We start from the raw sequence: 21,305 nt of genomic DNA, 5'->3' as shown, positions 1-21,305 counted from the left end.
TATATGGGCTGTATCTATTAATATTTACCATACTAGAAGTTTAAACTAAGAACTTTTTTAAACACAAGAATAAGCACACAATTCCATTGGCCTTAAGAGTGATAATGTCATATATCATGTAGCCACTGGCAAACTCCACTGAACAGTCATGAGAGAATGAGAATGAAATGGGGAAAAAAATCTTAATAATTACTAGGAAAGTCGTTTTGATCTTGTGAATTCCCTGAAAGGATCTCAGAGTGGCGGGTGGGGCAGAGTCCAGGAGTCCCAAAACCATATGTTGAGAACTGCTGCTTTTTAATATATAGATGTCATTTTACCTTAAGAGGCTTGAATTTTTTCATCTGTAAAAAGGGTTAATAGTAACAGTGCCTTTCTATTGGGGATAATTGTAAAGACTTAAGACTATGTATGTAAAATGCTTGTGAGCATAGTGCTTAGAAGATAGTAAACACATAAAAATGTTGTCCATTGTTTTTGCTGGAGTGGTGGTTGCTATTCTTGGTTCTCATTGGGAAAAGATTTGCAGATTAGTGATGTCTGATAAAATGAAGTTACTTTTTTGTTCAGCTGTTTTTTTTTTTTTTTAAAAAAAGGCTCAAATACAGCTTTTCTGTCCAAAGTGTACTGTCCAAAACAAATTAAATATCTCAAATTCTGTTTTTGAGGCTTCATTTACAGTAGATATAAAGTGTCACACTGGTGGCAGTTACACATATTTTTGCTGTTTGTTTTCTTAATATTCCTTCTTACATCTTTTGTTTTCACAGACAATATTATCCTTAACTAATTAATTATATGCAGATTCATTTTGTTAAGGGCTAATATTAAGATTTGCCTCTTACCAAATAATGGTATTCTTGTTATACAGTCATATGTTAAGGAGTTTCAGATTGCATGCCTATATAATAGCCCCTAATTACTCTCTCCTAATTTGCTGTGATGATTTCTTAGTTTTATGGGACCTTGTCAGATGGAACACTTTACTGAGCTAGGGTAGGAAAATTTCTCTGAGAGAAGTATGAGTGGAAAGAGAGACCTGAACTAAATGGAAGGAATGACGTGAAAGATACCTCTTGATTCATTCTAATTAGACTTCCACTGCAGGGACAGCTAAATAAAGCTTTGCCAAGAGCCTGGGATGAAAATAAAGAATACACTTTACCTCTTCATGAAGTATTTATTGAGTGCTTATCATATATTTAGGCATTGGAAATAGAGCAGTGTATAAACCAGACAAAAATCCCTGCTCTCAGGTTGTCGAAGTGGAGCAACACAGGCAATAACTTAAAAATTAAATACATAGAATATCTGTTTGTCAAAGGTGCTATAGAGAAAAGAGCAGGGGTGAAAAATAGGGAGTGCTACTTTAAATTAGGTAGAGAAGTCAGGGAGGGGTTTACTAACAAGGTGATATTTGGTCAGAGACCTATAGGGAGACAAGGCATGAGCCATGCATTTATATGGAGGAAGAACTTCTCTAGCAGAAGAAACAGCAAGAGCAAGACTCCTGACCATTTGTGATATGTTCCAGAAGTTTACAAGCAGCTAGTGTGGAGTGAGCAGTAGTAGATGAGTAGTAATGGGAGTGTCAGTAGAAGGGAGGAAAGACTGTCGAAGATAAGAAGTTATAAATCATCTGGCCCTTAAGGGAAGTTAATTGAACATTAAGGCTTGATAGAAAGTATTAGTGGCTAGAGTCCATTAATGACTGTCTTGTTGTAGTTTTGTAAATATTTATCTTTATTACTGATAAGTGAGAGCACTACAAATTAGCAAATTTTAATTGTAATTTGGATTTAAGCCTGCTTATTAATTAATTTTTTTCAAGGTTCGCTTCTATGAGCTAGTGAATCCATTAAGAAAGGAAATCTGTGAACTACAAGTGAAAAAGAATATTCTAGCAGAAGAATTAAGTACAAACAAAAGCCAACTGAAGCAGCTGACAGAGGTTTGTATGGTTTTGATTGCTGGTGGGAAGAAGCTTCAGCTTTTTCTATAGAGTCCCTCAGGATTTGTGATAAGGAATATAAAAGTCAGCGATTGAAAAATGGGACTATGGGATGGTGACTGCTACAGTTCAGTAATGGGAAGGAGGTTAAATTGGAAGTAGTCATCTTAAACATTGACAAGACAAGTCTATGATATTGACGTATCCTATAGTTGAGCTTTTATTGTTGCAAGTCAATTTTATAATCAACTGCTTTTGAAATCCTAATATGGGCTATATCTGAAAATTACTGTGTATCGTTAGATGACGCATATGCATGTATTTATTTAGTATTTAGTCTCTATTTTTAACATCGCTTTGTCAGGAAATTTAGGCAAGAAACAAGAAATGTAGGCCGAGATATGCAGGGAATCTCTTGCAGGTACCATAAGAAAGAAGAAAAGGAGAATTCTTCTACTTTGAACTAAGTTGACTCATAGGTTCTGGTTTGCCTAAGACTGTTGCCATTATTCTGTGAATAAATATTAATAGCACCCCTTTATTTTCAAAAGTATCTCAGCCTAGACAATGAATATAGTAAACATAAATCAACATTTGTATAGAAGGGTGGACTAATCATTAACTTGCCTATATTATTGACCAGATATCCTAAAATACTATTTTGTAGTTATAGTCTACTAACAAAAAAAAATGGTAGATTGATTCATTCTACCATGTAACAGTTGGAAATGGGTGGCTGTTTTTCTTCAAATATTTCATTGTTTCATTATTCTAAAAGGAAAACACTTCTAGTTTACAAATGGGGTCTGCTGCAGTTCTTCATTACAAGTTAGCCTTGTTCGTGATATGAGATGGAGCTACTGTCCGTTTATTACTTACGTGGCTTCTTTGTCAAGTGCAGTTAACTCTCATAATATTTATTCTGAGCACGCATACTGATACTAGCATTAACCCCAGTGATGTGCATGATGCCGTGCTAGGTGCTGGCCGTGAACCCAAGAGAGGCAATGCCCGCCCTTCTAGAGTTTACTTTCTAGCGGGTTAGAATTAGAACATTAGGTGGTATTTTGACACTCTCATTTACTGTGTGACCATGTCCAGGTCATTTAATGTTTCCTGTTCTATCAAATGGAGAAAATAATACTGTTTGTTCATTTATTTAATTGCATTGCCTATATTTCTGTTTCAGAGTAAAAACATGATTTTAGCAAAGTTGCATACAAACATTAATGTCCTAATTTAAGGGCAGTTTTTATCAATGATATTATCCAGAAATAAATAATTATAATTTAATTTGTATTTTTAATTCTCTGCTGCACTATTAGTCTTAGAGATAATTTACGTAAGTCTTGCCATAGAACCAATATTTCAGACAAAATAAGAAGGCTTAGCTTCCTTCCACTCCTCTGAGGAGCAGTGACATCAGCAGGAGCAATTAGAGGGGCAGATATGCCCCCACTCCAAACTTCAGTTGTTTTCTTTTCTTCTCCTAGCATGTCATATTGTGCAGGTAAACTGTTTTGCACATTTAGAAAGATAGTTCAATTTAAAAAAAATTCAACTGTAGTCAAAATAGTAGAGAACAGAGAAGGCCACAGTTTGGCCACTTTCTAATTTTGCAGCCTTGGGCAAATCATTTATACTCTATTGTTTCTGTAAAATGCCCAGGATGGTTTTGGTGGTACAGGGGTTATTGGGGAAGAGGCAGTTAGACAAGGTCTTAGAGTTGGTTCTACACACCTTATGGTACCTCAGCATCCCTCAAGGACTTCTTATTGTGTAGTAGGAGGGCTGGAGGAGCTCCCTATCCTTGTTTTTATCAAGCCACCCTTTTTAAAATAACCTTAATATTTGGGACTTCTCAGCGTGATTTCTCTGAACATGGATTCCTCAGGCCCTTCTTAGAGTTTGTGGTTTTTCTGCTCTGTCAAGGACCTGGTACAGGTCAACTTGCCAAACACTAGGAAAAAAGTAAATATTTTTAAATAAAAAGCAAAACCAGTATCATTAAACAGCTTTATTTATTTATTTAAAGAGTCTTGCTCTGTTGCCGCAGCTGGGGTGCAGTGGTGCCATGTCTGCTCATTGCAACCTCTACCTCCTGGGTTCAAGTGATTCTCGTGCTTTAGCCTCCCCAGTAGCTGGGCTTACAGGCATGTGCTACCACACCTGGCTAATTTATGTATTTTTAGTAGAGATAGAATTTCGCCATTTTGGCCAGACTGGTCTGAACTCCTGGCCTCAAGAGATCCACCTGCCTTGGCCTCCCAAAGTGCTGGGATTACAGGCGTGAACCACCGCACCTGGCCAAACAGGATGTAGTAAACAATAAATAGTAGTACTCAATATTAAAATAAATGTCACATATTCTAGAGTTTATTTTTTGAAATGATTCATTAAATTATTTACTGCTATTTATTTGCGGAATTAAAAGTTTCTCATCTCTGCGACTTGATAACAATGTGATGATCTTGGATAAAAAACAGTCTGTCTCCTATCTTAACAGCTTCTCCATCTGTAAAATAGGGATGATAACATGTAACACCTACCACATGTGGTCATTATTATAAAGAATGAAATTCATTCAATAAATGTGTATCCTGCATTTACTGTACGGCATGCATTATTCTTGGTACTTGGGATAATACCTTGTTAAACAAAACAGTAATCCCTGCCATCATGGAGTTTATATTTTTAAAGGATATCTGTGAGATGTATATTGTATTTTAAAAGGGAAAACAATAGCAAATCATGTAGTGTGACAAAAGTTGATAACTGCAATAGAAAAAAGAAAAAATAGTTCAAGATAAGGTGAATTGAGTGCTATATGGAGAGCATGGAAGAGAGCATTGTCAGAATTGTGTAAGGTTGGCTAGTAGGTCTCATTAAGCAGCTTAGAAATTTACAAAGCCTTGAGGAAGTGAGAGAGAACAAGGCTGTCTTCCTTGAGACAGCTCAGGGAAGAGCTTCTAGGTAGCAAGAACAGCCAGTGCAAAGGCAGGGGGGTACTTTGGTATTTGTGGAACAGTGAGGAGGGCAATATGACTGGTATGCTTGAAGGCAGGAGGAGAATAGTTGTAGTTAAGACAGAGGGGTAATGAGTCTGCTGAGGTCATCATACAGACTTTGATTTTAACCTTAAGTGAAATGAAAAGTTGCAGGATTTTGGAAAGAGGTCTGACATGATCTGACATGTACAGTTGACTGTTGAACAACATGGGTTTGAACTGTGTAGGTTTATTTACACATAGATTTTTTTTTAAATAGATATACTGGAAAATTTTTTGGAGGTTTGTGACAATTTGAAAAAACTCGCAGATGAACTGTGTAGCCTAGAAATATAGAAAAAAATCAAGAAAAAGTTATGTAATGAATGCATAAAATATATGTAGGTACTATGTTTTATCATTTACTACCATAAAATGTACACAAATCTATTATCAAAAGTTAAAATTTATCAAAGCATGCATACACAGACCTTACATGGTGCTATTTTCAGTAGAGAGAAATGTAAACAAATGTAAAGATGCAGTATTAAATAATAACTGCATAAAATTAACTGTAGTACATACTTTACTACTGTAATAATTTCTTAGCGTCCTCCTGGCTATTCTGGTAAACTCAAGTGTTTGGGATATCCGCTTAAAACGCTATATGATGCTTATCATCCCCACGTGAGCAGTTCTCCAGTAAAATGTGAATCACAATAAAAAGTGATTTCTCACAGTTCTGGCATATTATTTTTCATCATGTTTAGTGCAGAACTGTAAGCCTTGAATAACACCATGGGAACCATATGAAGTGTCACCAGTGATGCTGGAAGACCTCTCAAGCAGCAGAGAAAATTTATGACATTGTAAGAAAAAGTTAATGGGTTGCCTACCATTTTGGACAGACCATTAATTTTGTAAACAAATTATGTAAAACTTAGAGCATCCATAATACAGTACAGTTCTGTAAATGTATTTTCTTAGGATTTTTTAAAAATGTTCTTTTCTCTAGCTTTTATTGTAAGAATACAGTATATAATACATATAACATACAAAATATGTACTAATAGACTATGTTATACTAAGGCTTCCAGTCAACAGTAGGCTATCTGTAGTTAAGTTTTCAGTGAGTCAGAAGTTACACATGGATTTTTTTTGACTGTATGGGAGTTGGTACCTCAACCCCTGTATCGTTCAAGGGTCAAGTCTATTTAAGGTATCATTCTGGCTGGTACATAGTAGACCGTCAACAAATGTTTTCTTTATTGAATTTCTTTTTAATGAGTATTTTAAAACTTTCCTATTGTTCTGGATAATGTTTTTTAAAGAAAGTTCTCTCCTGAGAATAGACTGTAGAGCTGTAAGGATGGATACAAAGAGACTTGTTAAGAGGCTGTTGTAATCTAGGTGAGAGATTATTGTGTTTCAGATCTCGATGGTAACAGGGGAAGTGGTAGATTCTGGATTTATTTTAAAAGTAGAGCCAATAGAAAAAAGGTAGAGTCATGAATTGGATGGAGGATGTTAAAGAAAGATAGGAGTCAAATTAACTCTAAAAAATGTTGGTTTGAATAACTGGAAGGATAGATTTCTGTTCAGCTGAGATGGGTAGGTTGTGAATGAGGCTGACTTGAGTGCAAAAGAGTGGATCTTAGACATGTTGAGTTTGAGAGATCTGTTAGATGTACAGTCAAAGATATGTGGATGTACAGGTGTGAACTTTACAAGATAAACATTAAAGAGTCATCAGCATAAAGATGATATTTAAAGCCAGGATGAGATTACCAAAGGAGAGTGAGTCTAGAGAAGAGAAGAGGACCACAGCTTGAGCTCCAGGGTGCTTCAACATTGAAATGTGGGAGAGAGAAGGAGGAGTTACCAGTGAAATAGGGAAATTAAGAGAATTTCATATCCAGGAAATGAAAGGGCAAAAGTTTGTCAAGGAAAAGAGAGTGATGAGCTGTTTCAAATGCTGTTGATAGGTACAGTTAGATGAAGACTAAGAATTGACATTGTATTTAACAAGGTCATTGAAAACCTTGTGAAGAGTAGTTCTGGAGGAGGAATAGGGTCAGCAGTTTGATTACAGTGTTTGAGACTGAATGGAGGAAATAAACTGGACATAGGGTATAGACAACTCTTAGTAATACTGCTGTATAGAGGAACAAGGAGAGTTGGCAATTACAGGAAACATGGAGCCAGGGAAGGTTTTTTTTTTTTTTTTTTTTTTTTCCTTAAGAAAGATCACAGCTGATGTATTTAAAATCACATTGTAACCATAAAAATTTTCTCATTGTCGACAACGGTAGAAGGACATTCATGTAATTGTTAACCAACAGTGTAGGCAGTACTGTTGGATACCCAGTTATAATTATGTTTAAGGCTCCCCACTTTAGTGCTATCCGTGTAATAAAAAGAGTCATGTATATTTGGGGTATTGTCAATAATATATGTTTCTGTGATTATGATATTTGGGGAAACTATTAGAACAGAGGGGTGTTTGTTGATTGAATTACTCCTGATGAGTTCTGTCGGACTTTCTTAATATCTAAATAGTGGTTTAAAGAATAATAATTTAGTAAAGTGAGATAATTTATCTCTTAATAGCTAGAGTTTTAATTATGTCACAAAAAGTTGAGTTTCGATTTAAAAAACAACTGAAGAATATATTTACAAGTGAGTAAGGAAGATAGAGAATGTTATGACCACTGGAGGAGGGTTTACAAAAAGATCTGGGTTATTTAAATGGGGCTAGGGGAGGTTGAAGAGGTGATTGGACACTGTCAGGTTACTGAGGTTCAGTTGTCATCAGTGAGGACCATTGTCTCTAGGACTTTTAAAACTAATCACAAACACCTAATTTATGAAAGTGCTAAATGAAGTTGTCAGTTTTTCATTTGAAAGTTTCTGTTTTTTCTTCTGTTACTTGGAGTGTTATCTGAGTGTTTTTTGCCCAGTGGTATTTCATGTTTCTTTCCTCTTCAGTCTGTGGGCTGCATATATATACTTATTGTTGGCCTGAAGCAAACAATAAAAACAGAGAAATGCCTCTCATATCCAAAGGAAGTAGCAAGAAAATTTCGACTTTTCCAATGGTGTCATTAATTTTAAGTTTCTTGACCCTAAAGAGTAAATTTTCCTCTTAACTATAGTGGGAGAAAAAGTAATATATTTTCCTCACCCATTGCAAGGTTTATGGCTGAGACTCCAATAATAAAAGTAATAAGAGAAAAACATAACAAATTTATATATAATTTATATGTATAATTTAATATAAATTTTATGTGATATGGGAACCTTCAGAAATGAAGACTAAAAGACCCAGGGAAAATGTATTTTTGTGGATAGTCATGCATAAGTATGATTGGAAGACAAAAGTGTATGATCTGATGGTAATCAACTGGGAGAATTTAGCAAGGCTTGTTTGTTCACATTCTTCTTGGGCTCTCTGTGACATTCCTTCCCACTGGGTATAGGGCAGGATGCCTGTCACCTTAGGGGAGAGGGGAGGGAGAAAGAGAGTGGCCTTCCTAGGTTTGATGACCTGCTTCAAGGGAGAAAGAGGCAAGGGGAATTTTCATTTATGTGGCCCACTTCAAGAGAGATGGGTTGGGAGAAGGTCAGGGAGACCCCCTTGTTTCCGCAGTTTTCTTAATTTCCTTCAGGTTAAAATACTCAGTATGCCAGGGTGCCATGTTTCAAGGTGTCTGTTCTAAGTCCTAACAGAGGAATGAATATTTTATTTTGTAGTGAATAAATTGAAAATATATCCAGTGAACGTGTGTTCACTGATTCTAAGTTTTCCTAAATTTGACAAATAAAAGGAAGTGTTACTTTGTTCAGTAAGCGGTAAGATACACTGCCATAGTAAGTTTCGGGACAAGGTCCATAATATATAACTGCAACCACTATAAAGTTACTAAATTTTTTCTTTTTTGAGCCAGAGTCACACTCTTGTCACCTAGGCTGCAGTGCAGTGGTACAATCTCGGCTCACTGCAACCTTTGCCTCCCAGGTTCAAGGGATTCTCCTGCCTCAGCCTCCCAAGTAGCTGGGATTACAGGCACCCGCCACCACACCCAGCTAATTTTTGTTTGTTTGTTTCTTTTTTGAGACAGAGTCTCGCTCTATCACCCAGGCTGGCGTGCAGTGGCACGATCTCGGCTCACTGCAAGCTCTGCCTCCTGGGTTTATGCCATTCTCCTGCCTCAACCTCCCGAGTAGCTGGGACTACAGGCACACACCACTATGCCTGGCTGATTTTTTGTATTTTTAGTAGAGACGGGGTTTCACCGTGTTAGCCAGGATGGTCTCGATCTCCTGACCTTGTGATCCGCCCACCTCGGCCTCCCAAAGTGTTGGGATTACAGGTATGAGCCACCACACCTGGCCTCAAGTTACTAATTTTTAATAAGACCTGATCCAAATTTTTCATATGACATTATTCGAAAGATCTTCATAAAGTGATTCAACAAATATTCTTCAACTCATACTTATTTAAGGTTGGATATTTTAAGATAAGCGACATTAGTCTTAGTAATGACTTTATGTAATTTTAAAGTTGGATACAATATAAGCTTTGGGGAGAAAAACATGACTGGATGATATTCACCCAAGAATTTTAAGGGACTTAGAGGATGAACCTGAAACTGTAGCACATGTATAATATTGCTATCAAAAAGAGCACTTGAAGTAGGTGTAATTGCTTGAAAGCTGGTAAATTGCCTGCCTGACTCTAGAAACTAAAGACCTCCACACTTACAAACTGATAAAGCACACTTTTATGCTTACTGAGCTTGTGTAATGCATGAAGATTAGGATCAGTGAATACTTAGGCAAGTTAAATACTTCCCCTTATGGGGGGAAGGTCAACAGAGTGGTACAAATGGACAAATTATATTTCACATATATATAAAGAGAAAATAGAGAACAAATTATATAGACTTTCAAAAAGCCGTTGACAGGTTTTAAATTCTAGTTTTTAAAAATTGGCAGGCTTTTTAAAAATTACAGTGAATAACATAACATTAAATTTACTACTTTATTTTCATGTATACAATTCAGTAAAGTATACTCACATTGTGCAACAGATCTCTAGTACTTTTGTATGTTGCAACACTGAAAACTACCCACTAGACATTAATTCTCCCTCTCCCCTCCCCTAGTCATTGGTAACCATTTTTTAACTTTGTTTCTATGATTTTGATTTGTTTAGATTCGTCATATGAGTAGAGTCCTACAGTATTTGCCCCTTTGTGATTGGTTTCCATTAGCATAATGCCCTCAGGGTTTATCCATGTTGTAGCATGTGACAGAATTTTCTTTTTTTTTTTTTTTTATTGTACTTTAAGTTCTGGGGTACATGTGCACAACGTGCAGGTAGTGTTACGTAGGTATACTCCTGCCATGGTGGTTTGCTGCACCCATCAACCCATCATCTACATTAGGTATTTCTCCTAATGCTATCCCTCCCCTAGTCCCCCACCCCCTGACAGGCCCCAGTGTGTGATGTTCCCCTCCCTGGTCCAAGTGTTCTCATTGTTCAACTCCCACTTATGAGTGAGAACATGTGGTGTTTGGTTTTCTGTCCTTGTGATGGTTTGCGGATGAATGATGGTTTCCAGTTTCATCCATGTCCCTGTGAAGGACACTAACTCTTCCTTTTTTATGGCTGCGTAGTATTCCATAGCGTATATGTGCCACATTATCTAGTCTATCACTGATGGGCATTTGGGTTGGTTCCAAGTCTTTGCTATTGTGAACAGTGCCACATTAAACATATGTGTGCATGTTTTTATAGTAGCATGATTTATAATCCTTTGGGTATATACCCAGTAATGGAATTGCTGGGTCAGATGGTATTTTTAGTTCTAGATCCTTGGGGAATCACCACACTGTCTTCCACAATTGTATTTCACAATCAGGTTGAACTAATTTACGCTCTTGTTTTTTCCGTCTTTTTTAAGGTTACGTAATATTCCATTGTGTGTATATACCACATTTGCTTTATCCATTCATCTATAAATAGGTATCTGAATTGCTTCTACCTCTTGGGAGAAATGGGCAGACTTTGTAAGAAGTGTTATCATGAGTTCTCAGGAAATTGTTTTCTCTTTAGTAGGTGAAGGATAAGAGCCAAAAAAAAAAAAAGGAACAAAAAGAACTAAATGAAAAACAAAAATAGAAGTATTCTTCAGATATAACTGTTAAGTCCAATCTTACTCATTATTTAACATTTTAATACGTTTATTGGGCTGGGCACAGTGGCTCTCGCTTGTAATCTCAGCAGTTTGAGAGGTCGAGGTGGGCAGATCACCTGATGTTAAGAGTTTGAGACCAGCCTGGTTAATGTGGCAAAACTCCGTCTCTATTAAAAATGCATAAATTAGTCAGGTGTGGTGGCAAACACATGTAGTCCCAGCTACTCAGGAGGCTGAGGCAGGAGAATCGCTTAAACCCGGGAGGTGGAGGTTGCAGTGAGCCAAGATTGTGCCACTGCACTCCAACCTGGGCAACAGAGCAAGACTCTCAAAAAAAAAAAATTAATACATTTATTGATGAGGAAGCACAAAGTATAATCTCAAGTTTGTAGACAGTGAAGTTTTCTGAGCAGTGGAACACCAAACTAGTAGGGCAAATTGGAGGAAGGTCTCAAAAGGTAAGTGGACTGATTATAAATGAACGCGTTTTCTTTTTAATAACTATCAATCAGCGTATATTCCCAAAATTAGCATGTTCAAAATTGATCACCTGCCCCAGAGTGTAATTTTTTGCCATTTTATTATAGAAATTTTCAAACATAACTTGAATTTCACAATGACACCAGTACATTTATCATTAAATTTCTGCCATTAAAATTTTTATTATATTTGTCTTACCAAATATCTCTCCATCTATCCATCTGCCACTCACATTTAATTTTATGGGAAAATGCTGAACTTTTTTTTCCATTTGTCAGTAAGAAGTGTTATCATGAATTACTGAGTGGTATTACATTGAAGGGCTCTAGTTATTTACCATTTAATGGGCATTTGAGTTATTTCCAATTCAGAGACTTTACAAACAGAGCTCTGAGAACATTTGAGTATGGTTTTTTGTGTGGACATGTTTTTGTTTCTCTTGAGTAAGTACTTAAGTGTGGAATTTTTTACTTCTAGAATTTCAGTTTGGTTATTTATTATAGCTTTTATTTCTCTGCTATTTGTTTACTTATTATGAACATATTTTCCTTTACACCACTGAGAATTGTTAAAATAGGAGCTTTAAAATTCTTGTCTGCTAATTCCAAACACTGGTTCACCTTGGAGTTGATCTCTGTTGATTGTCTTTTCTTTTAGAAATGAGTCACATGTTCCTCTTTCTTCAGATGTCAAGTAACTTAAAATTGTTTAGACCATCGAGTAAGTGTAGATGAGAACATTGTGAGTATTATGTTGTTGAGACTCTGCATTTTATGTACCTCTAAACAGTGGTGATGTTCTTGTTTTAGCAGGAAATTACTTGGTTGTACTCAAACAGCATACTCTATCTATTGGGCAGCTGTTCAAATTCCAGTTCAATTTTTTTGGTCTTAGTGGGGCTACTCAGAGTCTGTCCTACACATGTGTTGTTTAGAGGGTAGCCAGATACTTAAGCAGAAATTACCCAGAGAATTCAGTTTCCCCTCTCTGGCTGTCTCTGAAATTTCCTCCTCATTTAGAGCAGCTGCAGTTCTCATAAATACCAAAGATTTTCTGATGCACCTTGATTCATCCAACCTGGCACAGAATGGGACTGGCCTCAGGCTAAGGGCTACTAAACAAAAACAAAAAATACCAGGAAATTCACCTAAATCTGAAAATGATAGCAATAATGAAAACTCCAGTGGTTTACTAAGAGAAACTAAGGTATTTGTTAGGCATATCTCTGAGTTTTGAGACCGGCAATTAAGAAAACAAATTTTCCATTTTACTTAAAAAGTTTATTCTCTACAGAGAGTTCATGAATCTGGAGAAAATAAAATTACTCTCAGTCTTTCCGTTTTGCTTTATGGATCTTTCTTATCCAAAATGGTCTTAATTTTTTTCACCACTTGGGGGCAGTATATGTCCATTTTTTTTTTTTTTTTTTTAAATTAAATCTGTTGGGGGCTATTTGGAAAATCTGGTTATTTTTGACCTAGAGACCCAAAGCTTTACATTTAGTTACCTTATTTTCATTTATATTCATTATTTCATATAAAATGCCTGCAGTCAATCAGATAGTATCTTTTTCTAGTAAAATTCAATATACTTAGAACTTGGAGAATGGAGTATCAAAACAAAAATTTGTGTTCCATAATATGTATTCAGAGATGTCTCAGTTATTGCACTAATTTCATAATTATGCCTACCAGAAATATTGAGAATTTTTAATTATGTTAAAACCAAAAACATTCAGGATTTTAAATTCTGTTAAAGCCACATTAAATCATTAAAGCCACACAATTACACAGTTAATTTGACTCTGCTTTTGTTTGTATGAGATTAAAACTGTTTAAGAAATTTAATAGAAGGTTTTTTTTGGAGATGGAGTTTCGCTCTTGCCCAGGCTGGAGTGCAATGGCATGATTTTGGCTCACTGCCACCTCTGCCTCCTGGGTTCAAGCGATTCTCCTGCCTCAGCCTCCCGAGTAGCCAGGAGTACAGGCATGCGCCACCGTGCCTGGCTAATTTTTGTATTTTTAGTAGAGAGGGGTTTCACCATGTTGATCAGGCTGGTCTCGAACTCCTGACCTCAAGTGATCCGCCCGCCTTGGCCTCTCTAAGTGCTGGAATTACAGGCGTGAGCCACTGCGCTTGGCCAGAATGTGATTGATTCTTGACCTTTAAAAAGAAATTACTCTTTCTGAAGTGGCAGTTTTAGTGGATTTCTGGGATTTCCTTTTGTAATTTTTTCCAGATCTTTAGTTATTTGCAAATAACGTCTAGATACTATTATAACACTGGAAAATAGGGCTCATCTTTTACTTCCAAGTCTGGAGTTTATTTACAAGTGTCAGTAATGTAGTCTAATTCTGGCATATTTTGAGCTATATTATGTGTATGATCTTGTGTATGGTACTTTATGTTTATAAAAGTGCTTATAGATAACTTTATTTCCTATTTATGAATTTTCTCCATTAGCAGGTCAAAATTTTGGTTGATCACATGCAACTCAGCTATATGTTGCTGTTTTGCCATTATAGAGTTAGTTCAGCATGCTTTTTCATTTCAAAAGGGTGTGATGTTAGAGATACAGTGTAAGGCATTAGTGAATCTGCACTTAATAAAACTATTAAATTTCATGAGGAAATGGTGAAATATTTTTCTTTTATGAGAACTTTGGTAACTAGGAAGCAAGAAGAAGTACTTCCTTGTTTAGAAACATAGTTACATTCTTTAAAAAATTCTGCAAGATTATCTTGAGGTTGATCTTAAGTATTCATGTGTAAGTAATTCAGTTAATTTTATTTGTATGAAAAATGAGTTATTTCATTGATGAAACATATTTGTTTATTAAAGTTTTTTATATTTTAGGGGGTATTAACTTTTCTGAGATTTCTTTTTATCTTATCCAAGTGATGAGCTTAAAGTTTCTTTATAAGGTATATATTTATGATGATACCCATCAGTTATGATTATCCTAGAATGCTTAACAAATTAGTAAACAGTGATAGATTTGCCTCTTTATATTAAATTTAAAGTGTATAAGCATTGCTTAAAGTTTAGTTCATAGCCACCTGCATGGGTTCTATTTTGGTCTGAGGTGGAACTAATAACCTCAATTTTTTTTTTTTTTTTTTTTTTTGAGACGGAGTCTCATTTTGTTGTCCAGGCCAGAGTGCTTTGGCACGATGTAGGCTCACTGCAAGCTCCGCCCCCTGGGTTCACACCATTCTCCTGCCTCAGCCTCCCGAGTAGCTGGGACTACAGGCGCACGCCGCCACTCCCGGCAAATTTTTTGTATCTTTTTAGTAGAGACAGGGTTTCACTGTGTTAGCCAGGATGGTCTCAATCTCCTGACCTCGTGATCTGCCCGCCTCCGCCTCCCAAAGTGCTAGGATTACAGGCGTGAGGCACCGCACCCAGCCAGAACCTCAATTTTTAATAAACAACCCAAGATTCTAATGCAGCGGGTTCATGGACACTGACCACAAATCATTTTTTAAGCTATTTTTGTTAACTTATTAATTGAGATTTTAAAATAACTTTGAATTTTTAATTACATTTCCTGATTTGAAATTTATATATTGGCTGGGCACCATGACTCACTCCTATAATACCAGCACTCTGGGAGCCCGATGTGGGTGGATTACCTAAGGTCAGGAGTTTTAGACCTGAACATCGGGAAACCTGGTCTCTACTAAAAATACAAAAATCAGCTGGGTGTGGTGGCAGGCACCTGTAATCCCAGCTACTTGGGAGGCTGAGGCAGGAGAATCACTTCAACCCAGGAGGCAGAGGTTGCAGTGAGCCGAGATCGCACCGTTGCTCTCTAGCCTGGGCGACAGAACGAAACTCCATCTCAAAAAAAAAAAGAGAGAGAGAGAGAGAGAAATGTATATATTAATGCCATTTCTTGCCTCCAATATAAAATTAATATATTTTATTGTATTTAACATATTCAAGAATATAATTGAAGTCATACACTATTACGTTACAACTTGGACTTACTAAAATCCATCTCTTGCCTATACCTCTAAAACCTCTAAAAAATTGCTCCTTCACAAACCTGTTAAGTTTTTACAACTAATACAAATGACTTAGGGATAAAAGTGCATGAGGGAAAAAAAATTCATAGGAAAGCTAAAATGAATGCAATTTTAAGTACAACATTATTGGGAAGAAGTTTCATTTAGCTGATTGTTTTATACATGCTGTATGAAGAGACATAATCTTTTAAAGAGTGGTAAGACTTTTCCCTTTGCTACTGTGTGTATAATCTTTAGTAAATCTAGGAACTTGTAAACTTTAGGGGCAAGTTTTGAGGGGCTTATTGGGTTTTGAGGTGAAATTTTGAACCCAGTGGCCAAAAGGATGTATCACTACATTATGGCACTGGAAAACTCGGGGGACCTTACCAAATACCTTGGTTTAAATCCAGAAATACCATGATAACTTCGTTCTCTTGATCTGCATAGTGTTTCTCAAGCCAGATTCCACAGATATGTTTTGAAGTATCTAAGAGTTCTTTTTGATAATTTTCAATTTTATGATTTAATTTTTTTAATGACCTCAGAAGTTAATAGATGCATATGATGGTTTATCTCAATAATTTATACTAGAGTACTATCACTGTGATGTCATTGCCCATGTTTGCATTTAATTTTGTCATGGCATTAGCACCACAGATGACAGTTTAAAAAAACAGTAGTCAACCGTCCAGGCACAATGGCTCATGGCTGTAATCCCAGCACTTTGGGAGGCCAAGGCAGGAGGATTGCTTGAGCTCAGGAGTTCGAGACCACCCTGGCCAACCTGGTGAAATCCTGTCTCTACCAAAAATACAACAACTCCAGCCTGGCCAACATGGTGAAACCCTATCTCTACCAAAAAATACAAAAATTAGCTGGGTGTGGTGGTGCAGGCCTGTAGTCCCAGCTACTCGGGAGGCTGAGATGAGAGAATTGCTTGAACCTGGGAGGCAGAGGTTGCAGTGAGCCAAGATTGTGTCCAGCCTGGAAGACAGAATGAGATCCTGTCTCAAAAAACTACCAAAAAAAAAACCCCAAAACAAAAACTTATCCAGGTGTCGTGGCACACATCTGTGGTCCCAGGTAGGAGGATTGCTTGAGCCCGGGGTAGGGGTGGGGGAGCAGAGGTTGCAGTGAGCCAAGATCGCACCACTGTATTCCAGCCTGTGTGACAGAGTGAGAATCCGCCTCAAAAAAAAAAAAAAAAAAAAAAAAGAAAAGAAAGAAATAGCCATCAACTTAATTTGTAAGGTAGGTATTTCAGCCAAATAAAGGCCAGGTGCTATCATGCATCACAGTGTGAATAAAAGTTGCACAGTTCAAATAGAGAAAAATGATGACATTATAGAGTCATCACACTAATGAGCATAGTCATGCCAAACCCAAAGCTAAATGAACTCCTACTTATTTTACTATTTTAAGGTTAAATTATGTAGTCAACATTAACTACTGAATAGAATAAGCATTGCTGTTTAGGCTTAGGTGAAAGGAGGAAGTAAAGGGATTCTAGGAGATGAAAATGTGAATGCATTTCATTTTTCCTTTCTTTTCCAATTCAAAATATCCCTCTCTCAGCTGTCTTCTCGCAGGCAGCTGGATCAGAGTGGAAGTCTTGGGCTTTGGGAAAGCTAGTGTTCCAGTTACGTATTGCTGCATAACAAATCACCCTAAAACTTGCTGTCTCAAAATAATTTATTATTTGTTACAGCTCTGAAGGTTGATAGGTTCAGCTGAGTTTTTCTTACCTCACTGAGGCTGGGGTCATCTGAAGTCTTCTTTAGTCACTGTTTTGGAGCCAGGATGACATGACCAAAACATTACTCCCTTTGCACTTGGCCTCTTCATGTGATTAGTTTAGGCATCCTTCAACATGGCAGTCTCACAGCATGGCAGCTGGCCACCTCCAAAGCAAACATTCAGGAAACTCAGGCGAAACATAAAGACTTCTTAGGATGTAACTTCAAAATCCCAGAAAATTGCTTCTCCTACATGCTTTTGGTTAAGCAGATCATTAAGAGGAATAGACCCACTTCTTAATCAGAAAATAGCTTCCCGCATACAAGGGAAGAAATTGATGGAGACCATCTTGGAGATATGCTACCAAAATTTGAGATTTCTCTCCCCTGACTTGAGTGAAATCCTAGAAATAGTGTGAGAGAACCCTGAGCAAGAGCAGAACAGACTGTCGGCAGAGCTCGGCCTATAAAAATCTATGGATTACTCCCTTCACTCCTCACCCCAAATAAGATGGATAAAGTCTCCTTTGCCTCCACTAAGTGAAGGAATGGATGTACAGTGTTCTGTTAAAAGAAAGACTCTCATATTGACCTTCAAACCAAGCCCAGCTCTATTTGTTTATAGGAAATATGCTTAATGAAAATTGATAAAGATTGAAAAATGGGCCGGGTGTGGTGGCTCACGCCTGTAATCTCAGCACTTTGGGAGGCTGAGGTGGGTGGATCACCTGAGGTCAGAAGTTCAAGACCAGCATGGCCAACATGGTGAACCTGTCTCTACTAAAAATACAAAAATTAGCCGGGCGTAGTGGTAGGCACCTGTAATCCCAGCTACTCAGGAGGCTGAGGCAGTAGAATTGCTTGAACCCAGGAGGCGGAGGTTGCAGTGAGCCAAGATTGCACCATTGCACTCCAGCCTAGGTGACAAAGCAAGACTCTGTCTCAAAAAAAAAAAAAAAATAAAAAATAACTGAAAAATAATTATTTAAATAATTTTTAAGTAAAAAATTATATAATTTTAAGTACAGATTATATAGTTTGTATTTTTTATCATAATTTAGTGAAACCAGAGATAAACGATGAGGAGGAATAAACTTACTTGGCAATTAGAAATGTATCTTTTGGATTAAAGAGCAAAGAAAAACTGAAATAAAACAATGAAAATGAGAACATTTTTATATCAAAATTCTTAGACACATTTAAAGCTATGCCAAAGGAAAATGTATAGCTGGAAATGCCTTTATTATTAAAAAAAAGATGAAAAATAAATACATGTAGTACTCATCTTGAGAAAGCTTGGAAAAAGATGAGTAGAAATAAGGTGTTTGGAATTAACTGACATGAAGTAAGGGAAAATACATACAGCTCTATGGCAGTAAGCTTGAAAACAAAAAGGAAAGTGAACTGTGCCAACAAAATATAGATTACTAAAATTCACAGAAGTGAGAACTTGATTTAGAACAGTTACCATAGAGGTATTACAAAAATAAGTAAAAGTGTACAACTGATAAAATTACCAACAGATTCACAGATAGATTACCCCAAATGGGTTCACAGTTGATTTAGAAAAAGACAGCTAGTTCCGCTTACTTGTACTATACCAACTATTGAAAAAGAAAGTTCTGAGAAAGAGACTACAAAAGCAAAATAAAACATTTAGGCCAATTTTGCTTGTTACTACAGATGTAAAAAATTTGAAATAAAATGTATCAAAAGAATAATACTTTATGATTAAACAGTATATTCCAGCACAGAAAGAAGAATCCATTGCATCAGTAAATTAATGGAGAATAGCTTCATGAACACATGAACATATCAGCTGCAACAGCACTTAGTGTTGAACACTTAAGATTTTATCACTTTTTTCATATGAGTTTGTTACCTTGTGAATGAAATATTTTCCCCCACCGTTCATCTCTAGCAAGAAAAGAAATTGATTCATATGAAGAAAACTATAAAATCTTGGAACATGGAAGCATCATACATTAAGTAAGACAAGCTCATTAAAATAGCAATTTTTATGATTAACATATTAATCAAATGTGGTTAAGTTATAGTCTCATTTTTTTCCTGATAATTTGCAGGGGTTGTTAGAGGGAAGAAGTGTGGTATAGGACTTTATCCTTTCCATCACCTGTGTTAATACTTTTTAATTTTTATTGATCTATATTTCCAGACAAGGTCTCAGTCTGTCATTCAGGCTGCAGTGCAGTGGCATGATCATACCTCACTGCAGCCTTGAAGTCCTGGGCTTAAGCCATTCTCCCACATCAGCCGCTTGAGTAGCTGGGACTACAGGCATGCACCATCACACTGTTAATACTGTTAAGGCTTATCTCAATTATTCAAAAGGCATGGGAAACCATACTTTTCTTGCATTGATAAATTTGGGGGTTAATATGTGATACTTTTAAGATAATTTAGCAACTTGATCTCTTTAACATTAAGACTCAAATTTGTTTGGTTCAATCATATTTGGGTCAATGCCTGTTGAGAAGCCAGTATTTCAAATTTGTTACAGTAGTTTGCTGAATAAAATGTTAGCTATAAAAATTGCCCCCGATACATCAGTGTAGCATTTTGCAATGGTGGGGTGTGCTAGACCCATTAGCTAGTGGGTGATGTCTTAATACTAGTAATAGAATGTTTAGTACAATAATAACCACATAAAAATAAATGAGCCAGTGAATCAGTTAGTATACACACTCTGCAGAAGCATCAGGTAAGTCCAGAAAAGTTGACTTGCTAGAGCAATAAGTAGGAGAGACAAAATCTGAACCCATGTTTGTTATTCCAATCTAGGGTCCACCACATGTGATGAAAGTTACCTTTCCTCATTCTTGAGTTTTGCTGGGCGTAGTGGTTCACGCCTGTAATCCCACTTTGGGAGGCTATAATCGCAGCACTTTTGGGGCTGAGGCGGGTGGATTGCTTGAGTCTAGGACTTCAAGACTGCTCTGGACACCATGGCAAAACCCTTTCTCTACTAAAATACAAAAAACTAACCGAGCATGGTGGCATGCCTGTAGACCCAGCTACTTGGGAGGCTGAGGTGGGAGGATCATCTGAGCTCAGGAGGTTGAGGCTGCAGTGAGCCAAGATTGTGCCACTGCACTCCAGCCTGGGCAACAGAGTGAGACCCTGTTTCAAAAAAAAAAAAAATTACTGAGTAATTTTTTTCTTTAAAAAAAAAAAAAAAAGCCTTAAGTTTTTATTTGAATTCGCATGTATTCAAATAGATATAATTGAAAATTTAGCATGTAATAGAAATCATTAAGATTTTTGTTTTAACGCATAGTAGACTTTACCACTTCAGATTTCATCTGTCTTTAGAAGTCAAATTTTTTTTTGAAAAATGTCTTGAAGATCTTAACAATGACAAGAGTTGTCTCTGGCAGCAAAACAGACTTCATTGTCGCTTATAGAGGGACAGCCTGTAGCAGTCAAAGCTTAATTAGGTTTCTTGTTCTTTTCAGTATTTAGTTGTTTGGATTAGATTATTGATAATGTGAAACTTGTGGGAATTCTGACAAGTGAATTCTCAGTTTTCCAGAATAGCTAACCAACTATTTCTTACCATTCACTGAACTGCTGTCCAATGTAAACTGCTTCAGATTTGAACCTTAAGGTAAATGTCACTATATCCTATTTCCAATTTCCTTAGTTGTCCTCCACACAGGCGGGAGTTGTTCATTTATTAAAGATTTATTTCGAGACATAGATTGCTGCTTTCTTCTCAGTTTACATCATGGGAGAGACAAAAGACTTAAATGAAGTTTAGAAATTCATTACATCCATAGTAATTGCCTTTTATTGAGAACAGAAATTGAGACTTGGCTATTAGCCCATTTACTGTGATGTAGAAATTTTCTGTTAGAAAGAGCTGATGACTGGAAATTTTATGTGTCCATTTCTTTATGTTTGAAAAGTTTACT

At 36.6% G+C, this 21,305-nt stretch overlaps 1 protein-coding gene across 7 annotated transcripts in view; it reads left to right on the top strand.

The window, feature by feature from the left end:
- The window catches only part of PIBF1 (progesterone immunomodulatory binding factor 1), a 234,306-nt gene that overhangs the window by 13,955 nt on the left and 199,046 nt on the right, over positions 1-21,305 (top strand). For all 7 annotated transcript variants that reach the window (XR_008651366.2, XM_063618767.1, XM_055244706.2 and 4 more), the window contains one exon: positions 1,832-1,951. Coding sequence is in view for 6 of the 7 variants with exons in the window: in XM_063618767.1 (XP_063474837.1) it covers positions 1,832-1,951 (120 nt within the window). In the remaining variant the exon portion in view is untranslated. The remainder of the gene's footprint in view (positions 1-1,831; positions 1,952-21,305) is intronic.

This window comes from Symphalangus syndactylus, chromosome 15 (assembly GCF_028878055.3).
Source record: "Symphalangus syndactylus isolate Jambi chromosome 15, NHGRI_mSymSyn1-v2.1_pri, whole genome shotgun sequence".
Taxonomy (NCBI): Eukaryota; Metazoa; Chordata; class Mammalia; order Primates; family Hylobatidae; genus Symphalangus; species Symphalangus syndactylus.
The sequence above is the reverse complement of the archived record's forward strand: the minus strand, read 5'-3'. Positions and strand labels throughout refer to the sequence as shown.